This window comes from Chrysemys picta, chromosome 20 (genome assembly GCF_011386835.1).
Source record: "Chrysemys picta bellii isolate R12L10 chromosome 20, ASM1138683v2, whole genome shotgun sequence".
NCBI lineage: Eukaryota > Metazoa > Chordata > Testudines > Emydidae > Chrysemys > Chrysemys picta.
The window spans coordinates 24,475,402-24,492,046 of NC_088810.1; the positions used below are offsets into that span (position 1 = coordinate 24,475,402).

General features: G+C 54.5%; 1 protein-coding gene across 7 annotated transcripts in view; it reads left to right on the top strand.

Annotated features, from left to right (window-relative positions):
- TDRD10 (tudor domain containing 10) overlaps nucleotides 1-15,018 on the top strand; it is a 19,134-nt gene extending 4,116 nt beyond the window's left edge. For all 7 annotated transcript variants that reach the window (XM_065574366.1, XM_024108562.3, XM_042843141.2 and 4 more), the window contains 12 exons: nucleotides 395-423; nucleotides 1,257-1,333; nucleotides 2,926-2,987; nucleotides 3,655-3,725; nucleotides 5,455-5,614; nucleotides 6,140-6,182; nucleotides 8,364-8,445; nucleotides 9,497-9,644; nucleotides 10,242-10,387; nucleotides 11,456-11,610; nucleotides 14,242-14,312; nucleotides 14,668-15,018. In XM_065574366.1, the coding sequence (XP_065430438.1) occupies nucleotides 422-423; nucleotides 1,257-1,333; nucleotides 2,926-2,987; nucleotides 3,655-3,725; nucleotides 5,455-5,614; nucleotides 6,140-6,182; nucleotides 8,364-8,445; nucleotides 9,497-9,644; nucleotides 10,242-10,387; nucleotides 11,456-11,610; nucleotides 14,242-14,312; nucleotides 14,668-14,736 (1,086 nt within the window). In that variant the 5' untranslated portion in view covers nucleotides 395-421 and the 3' untranslated portion in view covers nucleotides 14,737-15,018. The remainder of the gene's footprint in view (nucleotides 1-394; nucleotides 424-1,256; nucleotides 1,334-2,925; nucleotides 2,988-3,654; nucleotides 3,726-5,454; nucleotides 5,615-6,139; nucleotides 6,183-8,363; nucleotides 8,446-9,496; nucleotides 9,645-10,241; nucleotides 10,388-11,455; nucleotides 11,611-14,241; nucleotides 14,313-14,667) is intronic.
- Nucleotides 15,019-16,645: the final 1,627 nt, after the last annotated feature.

Below are 16,645 nucleotides of genomic sequence, written 5' to 3' on the forward strand. Positions count from 1 at the left end.
GGCGGAGCTGGTGCGCGGCGAAACCGGGGCTGCAGGGCCCCGATAGGTGCCCGGGACTCGGGGGCTGGTTGCGGCCAGGGCCGGGGCTGAGCCCCCCCCTAAAACCTTCCCTATCGGAGCCCCCCGGGGAACCGTCCCACCCCTTCCCCTTTGTGGCTTTCTGGGGCTAACTGGCCCCCTTATATAGTCCCCCTCTGGGGGGACCCGGGAGGGAAATTGCCCCCCCCCCATAGGCCCCTGGTGCCCCTCCCTGGTGGGGCCCTGTGGTGGGGGTGCCCGGTGGTACACACCTGTCTGCAGTGGGCACAGCTCTGCGGGCACCTCCCTTGGGAGCAGCATGGTCAGACGCGCCTCAGCCCCGACGCTCACTGGGTCTCTCCTGGTCTCTTTGCAGGTTGCTGGGCCCCGTGACCCCTGAACCATGTGAGTAGCTGGGGGAGATGAGCTCCTGCTGGCGGGGAGCTGGGGGGCTCGGTGTCTGTCAGGCTGGGGCTGGGGGCTCTCCTGGCTGGGAAATGCCCCTCCCAGCTCCTGGCCCCCCGCCCCCAGCATTGCAATGAGCCCCATGGGGTTCTGTGGTGCTGCAACCCCAGGCACCACTCCGTTTGGGGAGGGTCTTGGGCAACCCTGTCCCTGGGGCAGCCCTCCCAGCGCAAAGCTCCGGCCCCCAGCTCAGACTTGTATCGGGCCCCGTGGCCAGGTGGATCCCAGTTCTGCAGCAGCATCCCCAGGTCCAGAAAATCTTTAGCAGGAATTAAATCTGGCAGTGCGGCCCTTCGCTGGCATAGGCACAGCTCAGTTCACACCTGTTTCAGGCTGCTGCAAACTCAGGAAACGTCACAGCATCGGTTTCCTAAAAGATCGGCTCTAGGAATTATTTTGGGGCAGTTCTAATGTCTGGTCTGTGCTAGGCCAGAGGACTGAGGTGATGACCACGGTGGTCCCTTCTGGCCTTGGGCTCTGTGAATCTAGGCCACGGTCCTGTTTCGAGGTTATTTCGGTGGCATGAAGGCTTGAAACACACACGTGTGAGTGAGCGCGAGAGAGGCCCTGGAGCTAGGGGTGAATCGTGGGTGTGGCATGTTGCACTGCCCCAGGGCCCTGAGCGAGTGTCTGGCTTGATTTATTGATCTTCCCAGCGGTGCTGAGCGCCCAGAGCTCCCTCTCACATCACCCTCCTTCCACGTTACGAGTGTAGGGTCGTGGGTGAGAAGGTCACAAAGCGCGCGTGTCCTCTGTTCCTTCTGCCGTTTCAGGGCAAGCAACAACGGTGGCTGGGGTCCTCCCCAGCCCCACAAGCCGAATGGGAAACCGGAGCAGTTCAAATACTCAGGTAAACTCAGACCCTGATTCCTTTTCCTCGCCACTGCTGGGGTTGCTCAGGTGACTGTTCACTTTGCATCCTCCACAAGAAGGCGAGAGAATCATTAACTTTCTGTGTGTCCAGGATTTAATGCTGTGTGTTGCACTGCTCAAACAGAGCTTAATGCTGCAGCAGGATCTCTACAAACAGCCGTTCTGTGTGATGTACAGCTGTGTCCTGTGACAGGCCGGGTCTCTCTTGTACCTGTGACCGTCTTACAACTGCGCTTTTAATATTGCAAACGAGTCCGTCGTTAGAGTTGCAGGCACTTTTGTGGGGCACTCTCATTCTCTTAGCAGTGACCAACTTTGCTCTTTGTTTGTTATCAAAACCAACGGGATATAAAATAATCCATGGGTGGTGGTTCAAGCTAAATCCTTAATCTGGCAAACGGTTAAACCCATAAAATGCAGATGTTAAACTGAATAGACGTTAAGGACGTGGGTCATTTTTTGCAGGACCAAGACCTAAGTTTGTACCTGAATTTCCATGATAAACCCTTTCACAGGGGTTCAAGGGAAACAGGCATCTCATCCTGCAAACTAATAACCAAAACCTGGATCAGGAGGGTGGGAGTGACGGGGGAATCCATCTTTGGCTTTTAAGATAAAAGATGCATTTTATTGTCACTAAAATAGAGCTTCAGAGGGGTAGCTGTGTTAGTCTGAATCTGTAAAAAGCAACAGAGGGTCCTGTGGCACCTTTAAGACTAACAGAAGTATTGGGAGCATAAGCTTTTGTGGGTAAGAACCTCACTTCTTCAGATGCAAGTAATGGAAATGTCCAGAGGCAGGTATATATCAGTATGGAGATAACGAGGTCAGTTCAATCAGGGAGGGTGAGGTGCTCTGCTAGCAGTTGAGGTGTGAACACCAAGGGAGGAGAAACTGCTTCTGTAGTTGGATAGCCATTCACAGTCTTTGTTTAATCCTGATCTGATGGTGTCAAAATAGAGCTTGTTGATCTTTTGAGGAGTAAAGTAGCTAAAGCCCCAGAGATATTGCGTGTGTGTGTGTGTGTGTGTGTGTGTGTGTGTGATGCACAGATATGCAAGAGAAACAATAAAGTTCTTGGCATTGTTAGCATCTGTTGGCTAATGTCCATCATCAGAACTTAACCCAAAATGTATTTCTATAATTGTTGGTATAACCCGTTGAGGGGGAGCTGTTTACCAAAATAGGTATTTGTCCCTTTCCCCTGGGGCCACTTCAAACAACTCTCAGGTTTGTTAATCCACAAATAAGGCTGTAAGAAAGTTGTTTGGTTGGTTGTTCAAAAGTTATAGCCACAGTTTGTTAATGTGGCGATTCCAGGTGTGCTCCTCCCGCAGCAGGGCAGCGGCACAGAGGAGATCCTGCGTGTCCTGCTTGGTTCTCACAGGCAGGCCTGATGCTTGGATGACTGGGCCAAAATTTGAGTCAAATTTGCTGCAATTATTTTAAAAAAAGTTGCTGTTTCCGGAAGAAAATTGCAGCCTGCGATTTGCGTTAAGCTTGTCAAGACCCTGCTTCGCCGGAAGCACAAAATGGAGTTTTCGGTGTTTTTCTTGCTTGTTTTTCAAGGTGTCGTCAAGAAAAAGAATTCGGAAGTTTATGTCGGAAATGTCCCGCCTGAAATGAAGGAGGTATCTTCATCACTGTTTTGGAAGGGGCGTTCTTGGCTTTAGTGATATAAGTTAAGCAGTTAACATTGACGTCCCACCGAGTCGTACGTAGTCTGCCGTCTTTAACTCTTGGTGAAATGCGGTTACGCGGATTGATTTCCCCGCTCTGCCGCCAAATAATCGTCCAAGGGAGACGAAAGCTGGCTTGCAAACATCCGCACTTGTTCCTGTGTAAGTGCGGACATGGAGGTGGCAGGTTGGTGCTGGTCATGGGATTAGCGATGCTCTTGGGGGGAACCTGCAGCAGGAACCCAGCAGTTTAATATAATGGCCGTGACTCTTATCAGGGCAGGAGGAACTTTCATCTTGCTCCCATGGTTACTCTGCTCCCGTTCCCTACGGTACGTCTTTCTGAACCAGGAGCTGGTGTCTGCTCCGCTGGCGTGACCCGTTACGCTGATCCCGTTCCAGGGCCGGCTGTTCTGTGTGTAACCGGTTTCGCTGCAGCCTTGTCAGCTGCCTGTCTCGGCACAGACAATCGCTGGACTCACCCAAAATAAAATGCGCTCCCGTCCCTGTGGGAAACCGCTGTCTGAATCTTCCAAATAAACCGCCTTCTGCGGCCGCTGTCAGTGCCTCTGCTGTAACAAGGCCTCTCCCCTTAACGTGGGCTCCTTTGCTTTCCCAGGAGGACATATTGCTCCTGCTCAGGGACTTCCACCCGCAGCGTATTAAAAGGTGCCATTCCGGGTTGAGAAGGTAGGTTTGTTTTTCCTTTTGCCCTCAGTGTAGTTCTCCCTGTTGTCCAGCTCTGCAAGCTCCTGTCCCTGCTCCAGGGGCTTTGTTCTGTGAGGAGAGAGGCTCGCTGATACCCCATTCCCTGGGAGAGCAAATGGCCTTTCCTTAGCTTGCTCCACAGATTGGGTGGTCGTGGTAGTTATCAAGTTATTTTGTTCTAGGGAGTGTCTTCGGAAGAGCCCCCCGCTGGCACCCTAGCTTCTCCCTTCTGCCCAGAAACAGCAGAACAACATTCTGGGGTCACCCTGGAAGCTTTTCTCCACCCGCCCCCGAGTCCCTACCAAGCTAGTGCGACAGGAGGCCAAAGGCAGCCCGAGGAGTAGGGTCTTGGGAACAGTTCCTGGAGATAACTTAAGCCCCTTGGTTTGGGCTTCTCTCCGCCCTATGGCAGTCTGGCTCGTTGCCGGGAGCTCCCTGCGGGTCCGCCCAGTGGCACTTGTTCATTGCTGGGCCATTTCTAGCTTCTTGTTATTGGACACAGCAGGATGGGTCTGTGACAGGTTTGGTCACAGAGACCCTCTTGGGACTGTCACCTGACGTGCGGAAATTACCTCTGAGCCCGTTTGCCCTGCCAGCTTGGGACTCCAGAACCCTGCCTGGTGGAGCCAGATACGCTAGCCTGCTGCAACACAGACCCAGGGTCTGGGCCATGCCCCCAAAGCTGCAGACTTAACTGAAAACAGCTCAGCAGGTCACCTGCTTCCTGCACCCAGACACCCAGCTCCCAGTGGGATCCAAACCCCACATAAATCCGCTTTACTCTGTATAAAGCTTATGAATTGTTCGCCCTCCATAACACTGATAGAGAGAGATGCACAGCTGTTTGCTCCCGCAGGGATTAATCACTTACTCTGGGTTTATTAATAAACAAAACTGATTTTATTAAGGATAAAAAGTAGGAGTTACGTGGTTTCAAGTAATAACAGACAGAACGAAGTAAGTCAACAAGCAAAATAAAACAAAACTCGCAAGTCTAAGCCTAATACATTAAGAAACTGATTACAGGTAAATCTCACCCTCAGAGCTGTTCCAATCAGTTTCTTTCACAGACTAGACTCCTTCCTAGGCTGGGCCCAATCCTTCCCCTGGTACAGTCCTTGTTAGTTCCAGCAGACATCTCAGGTGGTAAGCAGGGGTTTTCTCATGACTGGCCGCCCCCTTTGTTCTGCTCCACCCCCTTTTATAGCTTTGGCACAAGGCGGGACTCTTTCGTTTCTCTGGGTCCCCACCCCTCCTTCTAAATGGAAAAGAACCAGATTTAAGATGGATTCCAGTATCAGGTGCCATGGTCACATGTCACTGTAAGAGCCCCTAGTCTCCATTCCCCCTGGGCTGGCCCACACGTCCACAGGAAGGCTTGCAGGTAAATAAACCATTTACAAACAATTGTCCTAATCAGTGGGAGCCATCAAGATTCTAAATCACCATTAATGGCCCACCCTTTGGATAATTACAATAGGACCTCAGAGTTGTACTTCATATTTCTAGCGTCAGATACAAGAATGATACATGCACACAAATAGGAGGAATATATTCAGTAGATTATAAGCTTTGTAATGATACCTTACAAGAGACCTTTTGCGTGAAGCATATCCCAGTTGCATCATATTCACCCTCATCAGCATATTTCCATAAACCATAGGGCGTGCACCGTCCCAGGGTAACGTGGCACCTTCCCCTCCCCCCCCAGCTATGCCTTTGTAGATCTCGGCTCCTCTGAGCAGGTGCAGGCTGCAATCCAGCGCTTCAGCGGGCACCTCGTGAACGGACGTCGCCTGTTTCTGAGCCGCACGGGCACAGGCAACGGGAGGAAGGACCCGGCTGGGACCCAGAGCACCGTGGGAATGCCCGTATGGCTGCTGCTAGCTCTGAGCTGTGTAACTGGCTGTAGGGGAGGCCGCCTGTCGGCACGCTTGGCCAAGGCTGCTTCGGATGGACCGAGCCCTGTGCTCACTTTGTCCCTTGCCCTTCCCTTCTCCCCACGATGTCAGTCAGACACGGGGGCTGCTGCCCGAAGGGGGGCGTGGGAGGCAGGACGGGCTCTGGGAACCAGGAAGCCGGGGTGATGTTGCCAGCTCTGTCACTTTGTGAATGGGAGAACGGGGAGGGGAGTGGCTGCAGTGTCCGAGACCTGCCTGTTGTAAGGGGAGAATAACCCCCCCCCTTTGCAAAGTGCGCTGGGCTCTTTGGAGGAAAGCCCCGGTGTCGGCGCACCATGTTCCCTGTCCCGCAGAGCTGGCTGGAATACGACCACCCGCAGCCCTGAGCTGCTGCCCGCTGTGGGGAGGGCAGGAGGGAGCTCCTGCTCTCTGAGCGCTTCCAGCCCGTGGGGGCTCGTGTCTTGCATGGTGAGATCAGCTCTGTTTTCTTTGCAGGCTTTGGAGAGAGTCCCCAGAGGAGAGCTTGGTCTGAGTCAGGGTAAGCGCTGGGGGGGGTCCCGGCCTGCTGCCTCTGGGCGCTGGTTCCATCAGCAGTGCCCCACCTCCCACCCCCACGGGGAAATGAAGCTGGGTGGCTGCTCGTAAGCTGAGCTGTCCGGCTGCCCCACGCCCCTTTGCTCTGCACGGAGCAGCCTGTGTGTGACAGGAATGATCAGGGAGGAGTTCGTTCCACACGCCTCTGGAGACGTCCTGGCCCAGGTCCCCGGACAGCAATTCCGGGCCCCAGGGCAGAACAGTCAGTGCCCACCCCCCCGCATGCACAAGCCGCGGATGCCTGACATTCGAGCGGTGCTTTGCCTGCGCTGGTGGGTGCCCAGCGAGCTGCCGGCTGCGCTGCGTTCTTCCGGCACGGCCAGGGCTTTTATGTGCCCGCCCGGTAGGGCTGCCAACTCTCTAATCGCGCAAACCCAAAGACCCTTGCCCCACCTCTTCCCTGAGACCGTGCCCCTCTCCCAAGGCCCCACCCCCTGCTCTCTCCACCCTCACTCCGTCCATCGCTCGCTCTCCCCCACCCTCACTCACTTTCACCAGGCTGGAGCAGGAGGTTTCGGGGTTGGGCTCTGGGAGGGAGTTTGGGTTCGGGGTGGGTTGGAGTGTGGGCTCTGGGAGGGAGTTTGGGTTCGGGGGGGGGTTGGGGTGCAGGAGGGGGTGTGGGTCCTGGGGGGGAGTTTGGGTGCGGGGGGAGTGATGGGTGCGGGCTCTGGGAGGGAGTTTGGGTTTGGTGGGGGGTTGGGGTGCAGGAGGGGGTGAGGGGTGCAGGTCCTGGGGGGAGTTTGGGTGCAGGAGGGGTGAAGGGTGCGGGTCCTGGGGGGCAGTTTGGGTGCGGGGGGAGTGACGGGTGCGGGGTCTGGGAGGGAGTTGCTTGGAGGAGGGGGGGAGGGGTGCAGATCCTGGGAGGGAGTTTGGGTGTGGGGGGGGTGAGGGGTGCGGGCTCCGAGAGGGAGTTGCTTGGGGGAGGTGGGGAGGGGTGTGGGCTCTGGGAGGGAGTTTGGGTGCGGAGGGGGTTCGGGGTCAGGCTCTGGGAGGAAGTTTGGGTGTGGGAGGTGGGGAGGGGTGTGGGCTCTGGGAGGGAGTTTGGGTGCAGGGGGGGGTTCGGGGTCAGGCTCTGGGAGGGAGTTTGGGTGTGGGAGGTGGGGAGGGGTGTGGGCTCTGGGAGGGAGTTTGGGTGCGGGGGGGGTTCGGGGTCAGGCTCTGGGAGGGAGTTTGGGTGCGGGGGGGTGAGGGGTGCGGGCTCTGGGAGGGAGTTTGGGTGCAGGGCTCTAGGCTGGGGCAGGGGGTCGGGGTACAGGAGAAGGTCAGGGGGTCGACACTTACCTCGGGTGGCTCCTGAAAGCGACCCACACACCCTTTGGCAGCAGCTGTTTGGGGGGGGGGGGGCAGGGGTTCTCCGCTTGCTGCTGCCCACAGGCACCGCCCCCACAGCTCCTATTGGCTGCAGTTCCTGGCCAATGGGAGCTGTGGAGTCGGTGCTCAGGGCGGGGGCAGCGTGTGGAGACCCCCTCCCCAGGGCCGCAGGGACTTTCTGGACGCTTCCCGGAGCGGTGCTGAGCGAGGGCGGGCAGGAAGGTCAGTTGTCCCCTCTGCCCCCCCGGCGGCTGGCCTGTCCTAGACCCAGGGGCACTGGAGGTTGCACAGGCTGGTAGGCCCAGGAACCTGGAGTGGCTTCTAATTCAGCAGCCACCTGTACCCTGATCTGCTCGCTGTTCATCAAATTCCCAAGTGTCCCCTGCCAGTCTCAAAGGGGAACGTCCCCTGGGCTCGTGGCTTTGCAGGAGCTCGCCTGTGTGTTCCTTAGTCCCTGTTGTCAGCAGCTCACCCTGTGGCTGCCAAAACACCAAACCGGCTCCAAACCCCACAACTGTCCTGCCTAAAAAGGCGGCTGCGACTCTGGTGCACGTGGGCCTGCTGGGGACGAGGGAATTCGGTCGCACGAGGGACTGGCTTAGCTAATTTGGGGGAGGTTCTGGGGGTGACCAATGCCGCTGGGCACGTTTCGGTTGCTCCGGTTAAATCTCGCTGTAAGGTTTCTAAACCCCTTCTCCAGCAGTCGCGCGAGCTCCCGGAGCAGGAGGGGAAGGCGACTGAAATCCCGTCTGGCGGATTTTAATTAAAGGGCTCGTTTAAATCTCAAACCCTCCTGTTCTTCCTCTGCTCCTAGCAAAGGCAGAGAACCAAACCCTGCAGCCGGCACCTCCCGATGCAGTGAGGCAGATCTGTTACGCGGTTCCCATGGAAATGAGGTAAGCACCAGTGTCAGGGACCCCGGCCTGCCAGCATCACCGGCTCTGGGATAACGACGCTGTGACGTTTAATGCTCCTCACTCTGCCACTCGTTCAGTCCTGGCTGCTTGGCCGGGGTGGCCACGTTCCATCCTGCTGGGAACCTCGTTAGAGGATCTCAGTTCTCTGACCTCCGCCAGGCCAGGCCAGTGCACCAATCCGCTCGCCTCCTCCCCAATAGCTCAAACGCCATAACTCCGCCGACCCGGGTACCTAGCCCCCGATTCCCCCCCACCCCACAACCTGTGCCTCGGCCTCTCCTCCCCCTGCCAGACTCGGTCGTCTCAGAACTCTTAGAACGAATTCATTCCAGCCGCTGCTCTTCGCTTGGCACCTGTCGAATCTGCTGGCGGGTGAAGAGAGACAGAGCCGCCGCTGGAGGCCTCTGTCAATGAGCATGTGTCACGGAGTATTGGGGAACTCAGGGCCCTGCACCCCCGGCTTCCTGCGATTCACCATGACTCTCAGCCAGCCAGTAAAGCAGAAGGTTTATTTGGATGACAGGAATACAGTCCAAGACAGGTCTTGCAGGCACAGACAACAGGGCCCCCCTCAGTTAGGTCCAGCTTGGGGTCCCAGGGCATGCCAGCCCACCCCCTTGGGGGGTCAGAGCCATCTCTGCCTCCCAGCCATCTCTCCAGCCTCCTTCCAGCCTGCTTCCAGCACTCTGCCTTCCGCGACCCCTCCCACAGCCTTTGTTCAGTTTCCCGGGCCCCGGAGTCATCTGACCTCCAACCCCCTCCTGGGTTCTCATGTTACAAGCTCAGGTATGTTCCCTTGGGCCGGCTCCCATCCCCCGATGCAGACCATCCTAGTCACACTCCCCTGTCAGCATTCACACACCCCAGCAAGAACAGTCCCAGTTCGTCACAGCATGCAGGGCCTTGGAGAGAAAGGGACGAGAAGCGTTCTGTTGGCTAGATCGCACCCTCTCTCCCCCACCTTGCGAAGGGCTGCACCACGTGAGAAGCCTTCCCTTTGCTGACTTTAGCTAGTTTGTTTCCACTCCAGGGGTTCCTTCTTGGCCCTCATGCTGAAAGACTGCTTTAAGGATTTGAACTGGTTGGTGTCCATTGCAAAGCTGCACGGAGAGGCGGGGCTGCTGGTGACGGATGCTCTGCCACAGACCCCGTACTTCTGGGCCATACACCTCACAGAGGTAGGCACGGGGAAAGCCGGGCTGTGAGTCCTTTCACGGGAGCCCCTGTGAGACGGTCGCCTTGTTCTGGGGGTGCGTGTATCCGACTGTAACACGCGTATTTCTGGGCTAGCCCGTCCTGGGGGGGTCTACGAGCAGTCTGCGTAATGATTATGTAGGCCCACGAGGAAAAGGCCAAACGTGCAAAGGGAACCGCGGGGAGTTCTGATTTTCGGGGACTGGATGATTGATGCCCATTCTGAGCACGGTTTCACACTGGGAACTCTGCGCTTTGAATTTACAAGGCTCAAATGTAACGAGGAAAAGGCACCGTGGGATCAAGTTCCAATCCCTCCCCCCGCCCTGTTTGGTTTCTGCTCTGGGGTCTTCGCTCCCAAGCCAGGGACATGCTGAAATCCCACTGACGCCCCGGGGGGCTAAGCGTGATTTGCTGAATTGCAAAGGGAGTGAGCCAGAGTGGCTGGATGTGGGGGGGGAGTGGAGAACCTCGGCTGGCACCAGAGTACAAGTGAGTGGTGGTGGATGTGCAGTCGCGCTGGCAGCCTGGCGTGAGGGGTGGGATTGAGTGGGTGCTGTGCTCTGCTCTTTCCTCGGCAGGAAAGTCACTCGAACATGCACAAGCTGTTCTGCCAGCTGGCGGAAGAGGAATCCAAGCAGCCCTACCTGCCGAAGCAGGCGGTGCAGCGAGGGACCCGGTGCATGGCAGAGTGCATTCTGGGGGACGACGGCGCGGCGTGGAACAGGTTTAGGGAACAAGCTGCATGCTCAGAATGGACCGGCTGGGCGAGAGGCAGCGCTGGGGCCAAAGGGGCGGGGAAGTGGGGGGGACATTCGCTGATATCAGTTCCCCTCGCACTGTGCACGGAGGGCATGTGGCACTTTCCTGGTCTGCAGGTTTCTTAGCGCACCTTCACCCCGTGCAGGAGCCTCTGTCCCCATTACCGAGCCGCAGCCGCTCTGTGCCAGCACCGCCTGGCCGCTGCTGAGCCCAGGGAGCGAAGCGCGAATTCCCAGGCAGAGGGGCAGTCGAACTCAGCAAGTGCAATTATCCAAGCTGGGGTTTGTCCCATGTTGGGGTGAACCCCCGGCCGCCTTCAAACAAAGCACACGTCGCTCCAGCCAAGCTTTGCGGTTCACCAGCCGCACGGTGTCACCTCGCACTATGCTGGTGAAAGGCGCCCCCTGCTGAGTGCCCAGAACTAGCTCGTCTCACCCGGCTTCTTCCCTGAAGGTCTCTCATGCGGGTATTGACCCGGCCTGCCCTGGCTTCGCTCTCCCGGTCTGAGTTACTGAGATGGCAGGAGATAACATTGCAGTCAAAACTCCATTTTGCTGAGATTTTAAGCTGCACTGTTTAAAAAAACAAACAAAAATTCCCTAACCCCTGAGGCAGCCAGCTGGCCTCTCTCTCCCTCCTCTTTGCAGGACAAATATTAACCCAGGGGTCGTCAAGCTTTCAGAAGTGGTGTGCCGAGTCTTCATTTATTCACTCTGATTTAAGGTTTCATGTGCCAGTCATACACTTTAACCTTTTTAGAAGGTCTCTTTCTATAAGTCTATAATGTAACTAAACTATTGTTGTCTGTAAAGTAAATAAGGTTTTTAAAATGTTTTAAGAAGCTTAATTTAAAATTAAATTAAAATGCAGAGCCCCCCGGACCAGTGGCCAGGACCCGGGCAGTGCGAGTGCCACTGAAAATCAGCTCGCGTGCCCCCTTCGGCAGGCGTGCCATAGGTTACCTACCCCTGTATTAAACCCTGGGTCCTGTAGCTTCTTTCTGGGCTCACGTTCTCTTGTTTGACCCTCACAGGTGCTGGGTCTTGGAGAAAGTGGAAGATCTTGCAGTAGTTCTCTTTGTGGACTTTGGCCGTTCGGCCACTGTCCCTCTGAACTCACTGCGGAAGCTGGATGAAGACGATTTCTGGGACATAAAACCGCTGGCCCAGCCCTTCATGTTCCAAAAAGGTACTAGCATAAGGCCCCGATGTTGCAAAGGGATCCGTTCCCACTGATGCTCTGACTGGATTGCTTTGCACAGCTGGGGCGTTGGGTCCTTTGCAGCCTCCCATGGCAACAGCCGTGGTCTGTAACTGATTTTAAACTTCAGTTTGGTAGAAACAACCTTCTGGTTGTGCAGTGTCACTTGCTGGCCAGGTAGGTGTATTGCAGTTGACCAGCTGCAAGGTTAATCTCTTGTCTCTCCATTACACTAAAAAAACAACAGCGGGTCCTGTGGCACCTTTGAGACTAACAGAAGTATTGGGAGCATAAGCTGTCGTGGGTAAGAACCTCACTTCTTCAGATGCAAGTAATGGAAATGTCCAGAGGCAGGTATAAATCAGCGTGGAGATAACGAGGTTAGTTCAATCAGGGAGGGTGAGGTGCTCTGCTAGCAGTTGAGGTGTGAACACCAAGGGAGGAGAAACTGCTTCTGTAGTTGGATAGCCATTCACAGTCTTTGTTTAATCCTGATCTGATGGTATCAAATTTGCAAATGAACTGGAGCTCAGCAGTTTCTCTTTGGAGTCTGGTCCTGAAGTTTTTTTGCTGTAAGATGGCTATCTTTACATCTGCTATTGTGTGGCCAGGGAGGTTGAAGTGTTCTCCTACAGGTTTTTGTATATTGCCATTCCTGATATCTGACTTGTGTCCATTTATCCTCTTGCGTAGTGACTGTCCAGTTTGGCCAATGTACATAGCAGAGGGGCATTGCTGGCACATGATGGCATATATAACATTGGTGGACGTGCAGGTGAATGAGCCGGTGATGTTGTAGCTGATCTGGTTAGGTCCTGTGATGGTGTTGCTGGTGTAGATATGTGGGCAGAGTTGGCATCGAGGTTTGTTGCATGGGTTGGTTCCTGAGTTAGAGTTGTTATGGTGCGGTGTGTGGTTGCTGGTGAGAATATGCTTAAGGTTGGTGGGTTGTCTGTGGGCGAGGACTGGCCTGCCTCCCAAGGTCTGTGAAAGTGAGGGATCATTGTCCAAGATGAGTTGTAGATCACTGATCATGTGTTGGAGAGGTTTAAGCTGAGGACTGTAGGTGATGGCCAGTGGAGTTCTGTTGGTTTCTTTTTTGGGCCTGTCTTGTAGCAGGAGGCTTCTGGGTACACGTCTGACTCTGTTGATTGGTTTCTATATTTCCTTGTGTGGGTATCGTAGTTTTGAGAATGCTTGGTGAAGATCTTGTAGGTGTTTGGTCTCTGTCTGAGGGGTTGGAGCAGATGCGGTTGGCTGTAGACGATGGATCGTGTGGTGTGTCCGGGGTGGAAGCTGGAGGCATGAAGGTAGGCGGAGCGGTCGGTAGTTTTTTGGTATAGGGTGGTGTTAACGTGGCCATCGCTTATTTGTACTGTGGTGTCTAGGAAGTGGACCTCCCATCTAGATTGGTCCAGGCTGAGGTCGATGGTGGAGTGGAAGCTGTTGAGAACACTTCAACCTCCCTGGCCACATAATAGCAGATGTAAAGGTAGCCATCTTACAGCAAAAAAAAAATTCAGGACCAGACTCCAAAGAGAAACTGCTGAGCTCCAGTTCATTTGCAAATTTGATACCATCAGATCAGGATTAAACAAAGACTGTGAATGGCTATCCAACTACAGAAGCAGTTTCTCCTCCCTTGGTGTTCACACCTCAACTGCTAGCAGAGTACCTCACCCTCCCTGATTGAACTAACCTCGTTATCTCCATACTGATTTATACCTGCCTCTGGAGATTTCCATTACTTGCATCTGAAGAAGTGAGGTTCTTACCCACGAAAGCTTATGCTCCCAATACTTCTGTTAGTCTTAAAGGTGCCACAGGACCCTCTGTTGCTTTTTACAGATTCAGACTAACACGGCTACCCCTCTGATACTAAAAAAACAGTATTTTCAGTATAAATCCCCCAATTCCCAATGTGGAGGTGCAAACCAGGGCTGGAAGAACGCTCTGCAGCTGTAAAAGCACTGTGGCTTTCTCTGCTTTGAATACTTACAGCCCCAGTGGCAAAACATTCACCCGCTTTTCCAGGAACATAGTAGATCTTATCTTACCCCGAAGGTCTTTGATGCCTTTTTCTCCTTTCTCACTCCTGCTGCTGGGTTGCTGCCTAGTGATGACGTATCACAAATTCCTAATTTCCCATCAAATGTTTGCTGCTCCTCAGAGCAGGTCAGCTCCTAGTGTGGGTTGGGTGTAATGGGAAGCCCACCTTGTCCTGGCTTTTCTGGGAATTCTCATTTCCTGCTGGTTTGCATCCCTCGCCCTGCCATCACGAGTTAATGCCTCTGATTAAAATACCACCTCGTTAATGGGATCTGCCACAGCATGCTTGGAAACAGAAGCGCTGGTTTCTATTTGCCTGTCTTCGTATCCTCACAACATCCCTGGGATGGGTACCATGTCCGCATTTTACGGGTGGAGAATTAAGTCACATGGAGCTGGGCCTTAACACCGGGTCTCCCACCTCCCGGGCCCGCAGCCTATACACAGGACCAACCTGCCAGGTCCCTGTAAACTCTGGAATCTCTTGGCTGTTTAAAGTGCTGAGTTACTGTCCTGCGTTCCTCCGTCTGATGCAGGGCAGAACCTCACTGAACCCTCTTTGTCTTTTAGAGATGGTCTCTGCAAGACCCATGGTCCGGCAAATCCTGCAAGGGAAGGTGGTTGGCCCGTCTCGCCTGGAGGTAACGTAGCCCTGAGCACTTGGGGTGTGTGAAAGGCTCGTGTGTTGTTTGAGAGGATGCTGTCCTCCCCAAAATGCACAGGACCATTGGTCCCGTCTGTCATCACAACCCTGGGGTCATATTTCATTGGGCCAGTGTTTAGAGACATTCACACCCAATGTACATACCCAAGCCAGCTTTCTGGTGTGTGTACAGCAGTGACCAGTTCCCCTGGGGCTCCTTCCCACACCTCTGAGAGATCTTTACCCATCCTACACCAGCTTCCCTGGAACGGGAGGAGGGGGAGGGAGGCCTCTGGCAGCTTTGGAAATGGTGGGAGAGACCGGCTAACTCTGCCCCACTTGCCTTGTGCCAGCCTCACATCCTGACATTCACCTTCTGCGCCGAGGAGGAAGAGGAAGCCGGGGACCCTCAGGAGCTCTGAGCTGAAGTCCCCTGCCTCTAGCTGCCCAAAGCAGGAGGGGGCAGAGAACTGCTGGACCTTGGAAAAGTCGTCTTCAACCTGAACCAGCCTTATTAACTGGCTGCAGTGGTGTGATGGGGGGAGGGGGCATCTCTCATTTCTCCAGGTTTAGTGATAGCTAAAAGGGGATATCGCGTTTTGATTTTTCTGTAAAATTGTGAGGGAGCTGGTAACTGTCCCTCTGGCACCCGACTATTAAATGGACCCTGGAAAGGCCTGTCCTGGCTTGGCAAGTCCCAATAACGCTGTCTCCGCTAGCGGGGGTGTTTACAGGCATGCGGAGGCGAGGTGGGGTTCTGTTCAGAGTGCCTGTCCGCTGCACAAATCACCTCTTTAGACCAGCACATGCCCTGGCAGCTTTAAGAGCCCGAGGGAAAGTTGTTCCCTCAGTGCTATAAGGACAAGGCCCTGCAGCCCTTTCTTCAGCAGGACTCGAGCCTTCAGCCACTGGCTTGGGGCAGGCTGTGCCCGCAAGCTCCTTTGGGTAAAGGATCGTACAAATCCCCACTTTGTTACTTTGACAGACCATGGACAGGGTCCAAATACTCAGGTCTTAAGAGTGACTAAACTGCTAAGGGCAGAGGTTGGTTTGTTTTTGAAGGGGGAAGAAACGAACAGGGCTCTGGATAACTCAGGTCTGCCCCTCGTGCCTGGTTTGGGGGCTTGGTTGCTAAGTGGCTCAGAGGAAAGTTGGTCTGGTCCTTTGGGTGAAAGAACGAAGCTAGCTCAAGAAGCTTGTTTAAAGTAAAAGGGCCTCGGTCCCACCTGGCCCCCAGGTTTAGATCAGAAGTTGTCAAGCTTAATTTCACAAGTGAAAGTCAGTGGGCAGGGCTGGCAGTTGTGAAACCAGAGATTCTCCCACAGTAGCCTCCCAGGATGGTGAACCTGATTGGTAAAATCCCTTTTTCTGAAAGGCAAAAGAAAGCTGTATAACCCCTGCATGAGGCTATCCTGGATGGCTTTGGACTCTGCTTTGCAGCTGGGTAGAACATTTCAGTGAGGTGCTCTAGCCAGTTATCTACCGAGGTTAAAGCTCTAATCCCAGGGGAAATCTTATTTTGGCTAGGGCTTGAGGGAAATGCGCTCAGTATCTCCAGTATGAAGTGGCTTGGCAGCATTATCCAGTGTGTGGTTGATGGCACATCACTGCCCTGCAGTCTTACCTCTGTGATCCTTCAGCTGAGTATTTTACCATTGTTCAAAGGGGGGAGAGGAACTCTCCTAACATTAGTAAGGAAAACACCATGGACCCTCTTGAGTGACACACACCTTTTATTTAGTGAAGAGAACTGGCCTACAAGCAGGCAGTGAGACAGTCCATGTAATTCCAGAGCCCTGCTGCACAGTTGACAGTGAAAAGTAGAAGGGCTGCTGGGTAAGAGAATGGGCATCTTCTGAGTGCCTTTGAGGTCTAGTAGCTTCTATTCGAGTAAGTTCAGACTGACAGTCTGGCTTTATGGCATGAGTGGTGCAGCCACGTGCTGACATGCCAAGTTTAAGGCCTGGAAGATGGGAACAGGAAGTGAAAAGGGGATGAGCAGGGAGTATTCTGTCCAACACCCTCCCCCAGGAGAGCAGCAGGGGACAGTTTACCCCCTGGGTACCACATTGGATGTGACCTGTGGGCCATCTACCACAGTTAGCTGCCAGCAGCAGCTACCTCAGGAAGGCAGGAACCTCACAGGAGGCAGATGTGGGATGATCTGCCCGCCCTGAGGTGCTGGTCTCATGGCCCATAGCCAGAGGGTTCACAGCATGGTGCCCAGCTGTACTCAGCAGTTCGAGGGCTGAGTTCACGTAGTTAACTGCCAGCAAAGGTAAAACAGGCAGAGTCATATACCTCTTCGGAAACGGAGTCAGAGGCAACAGG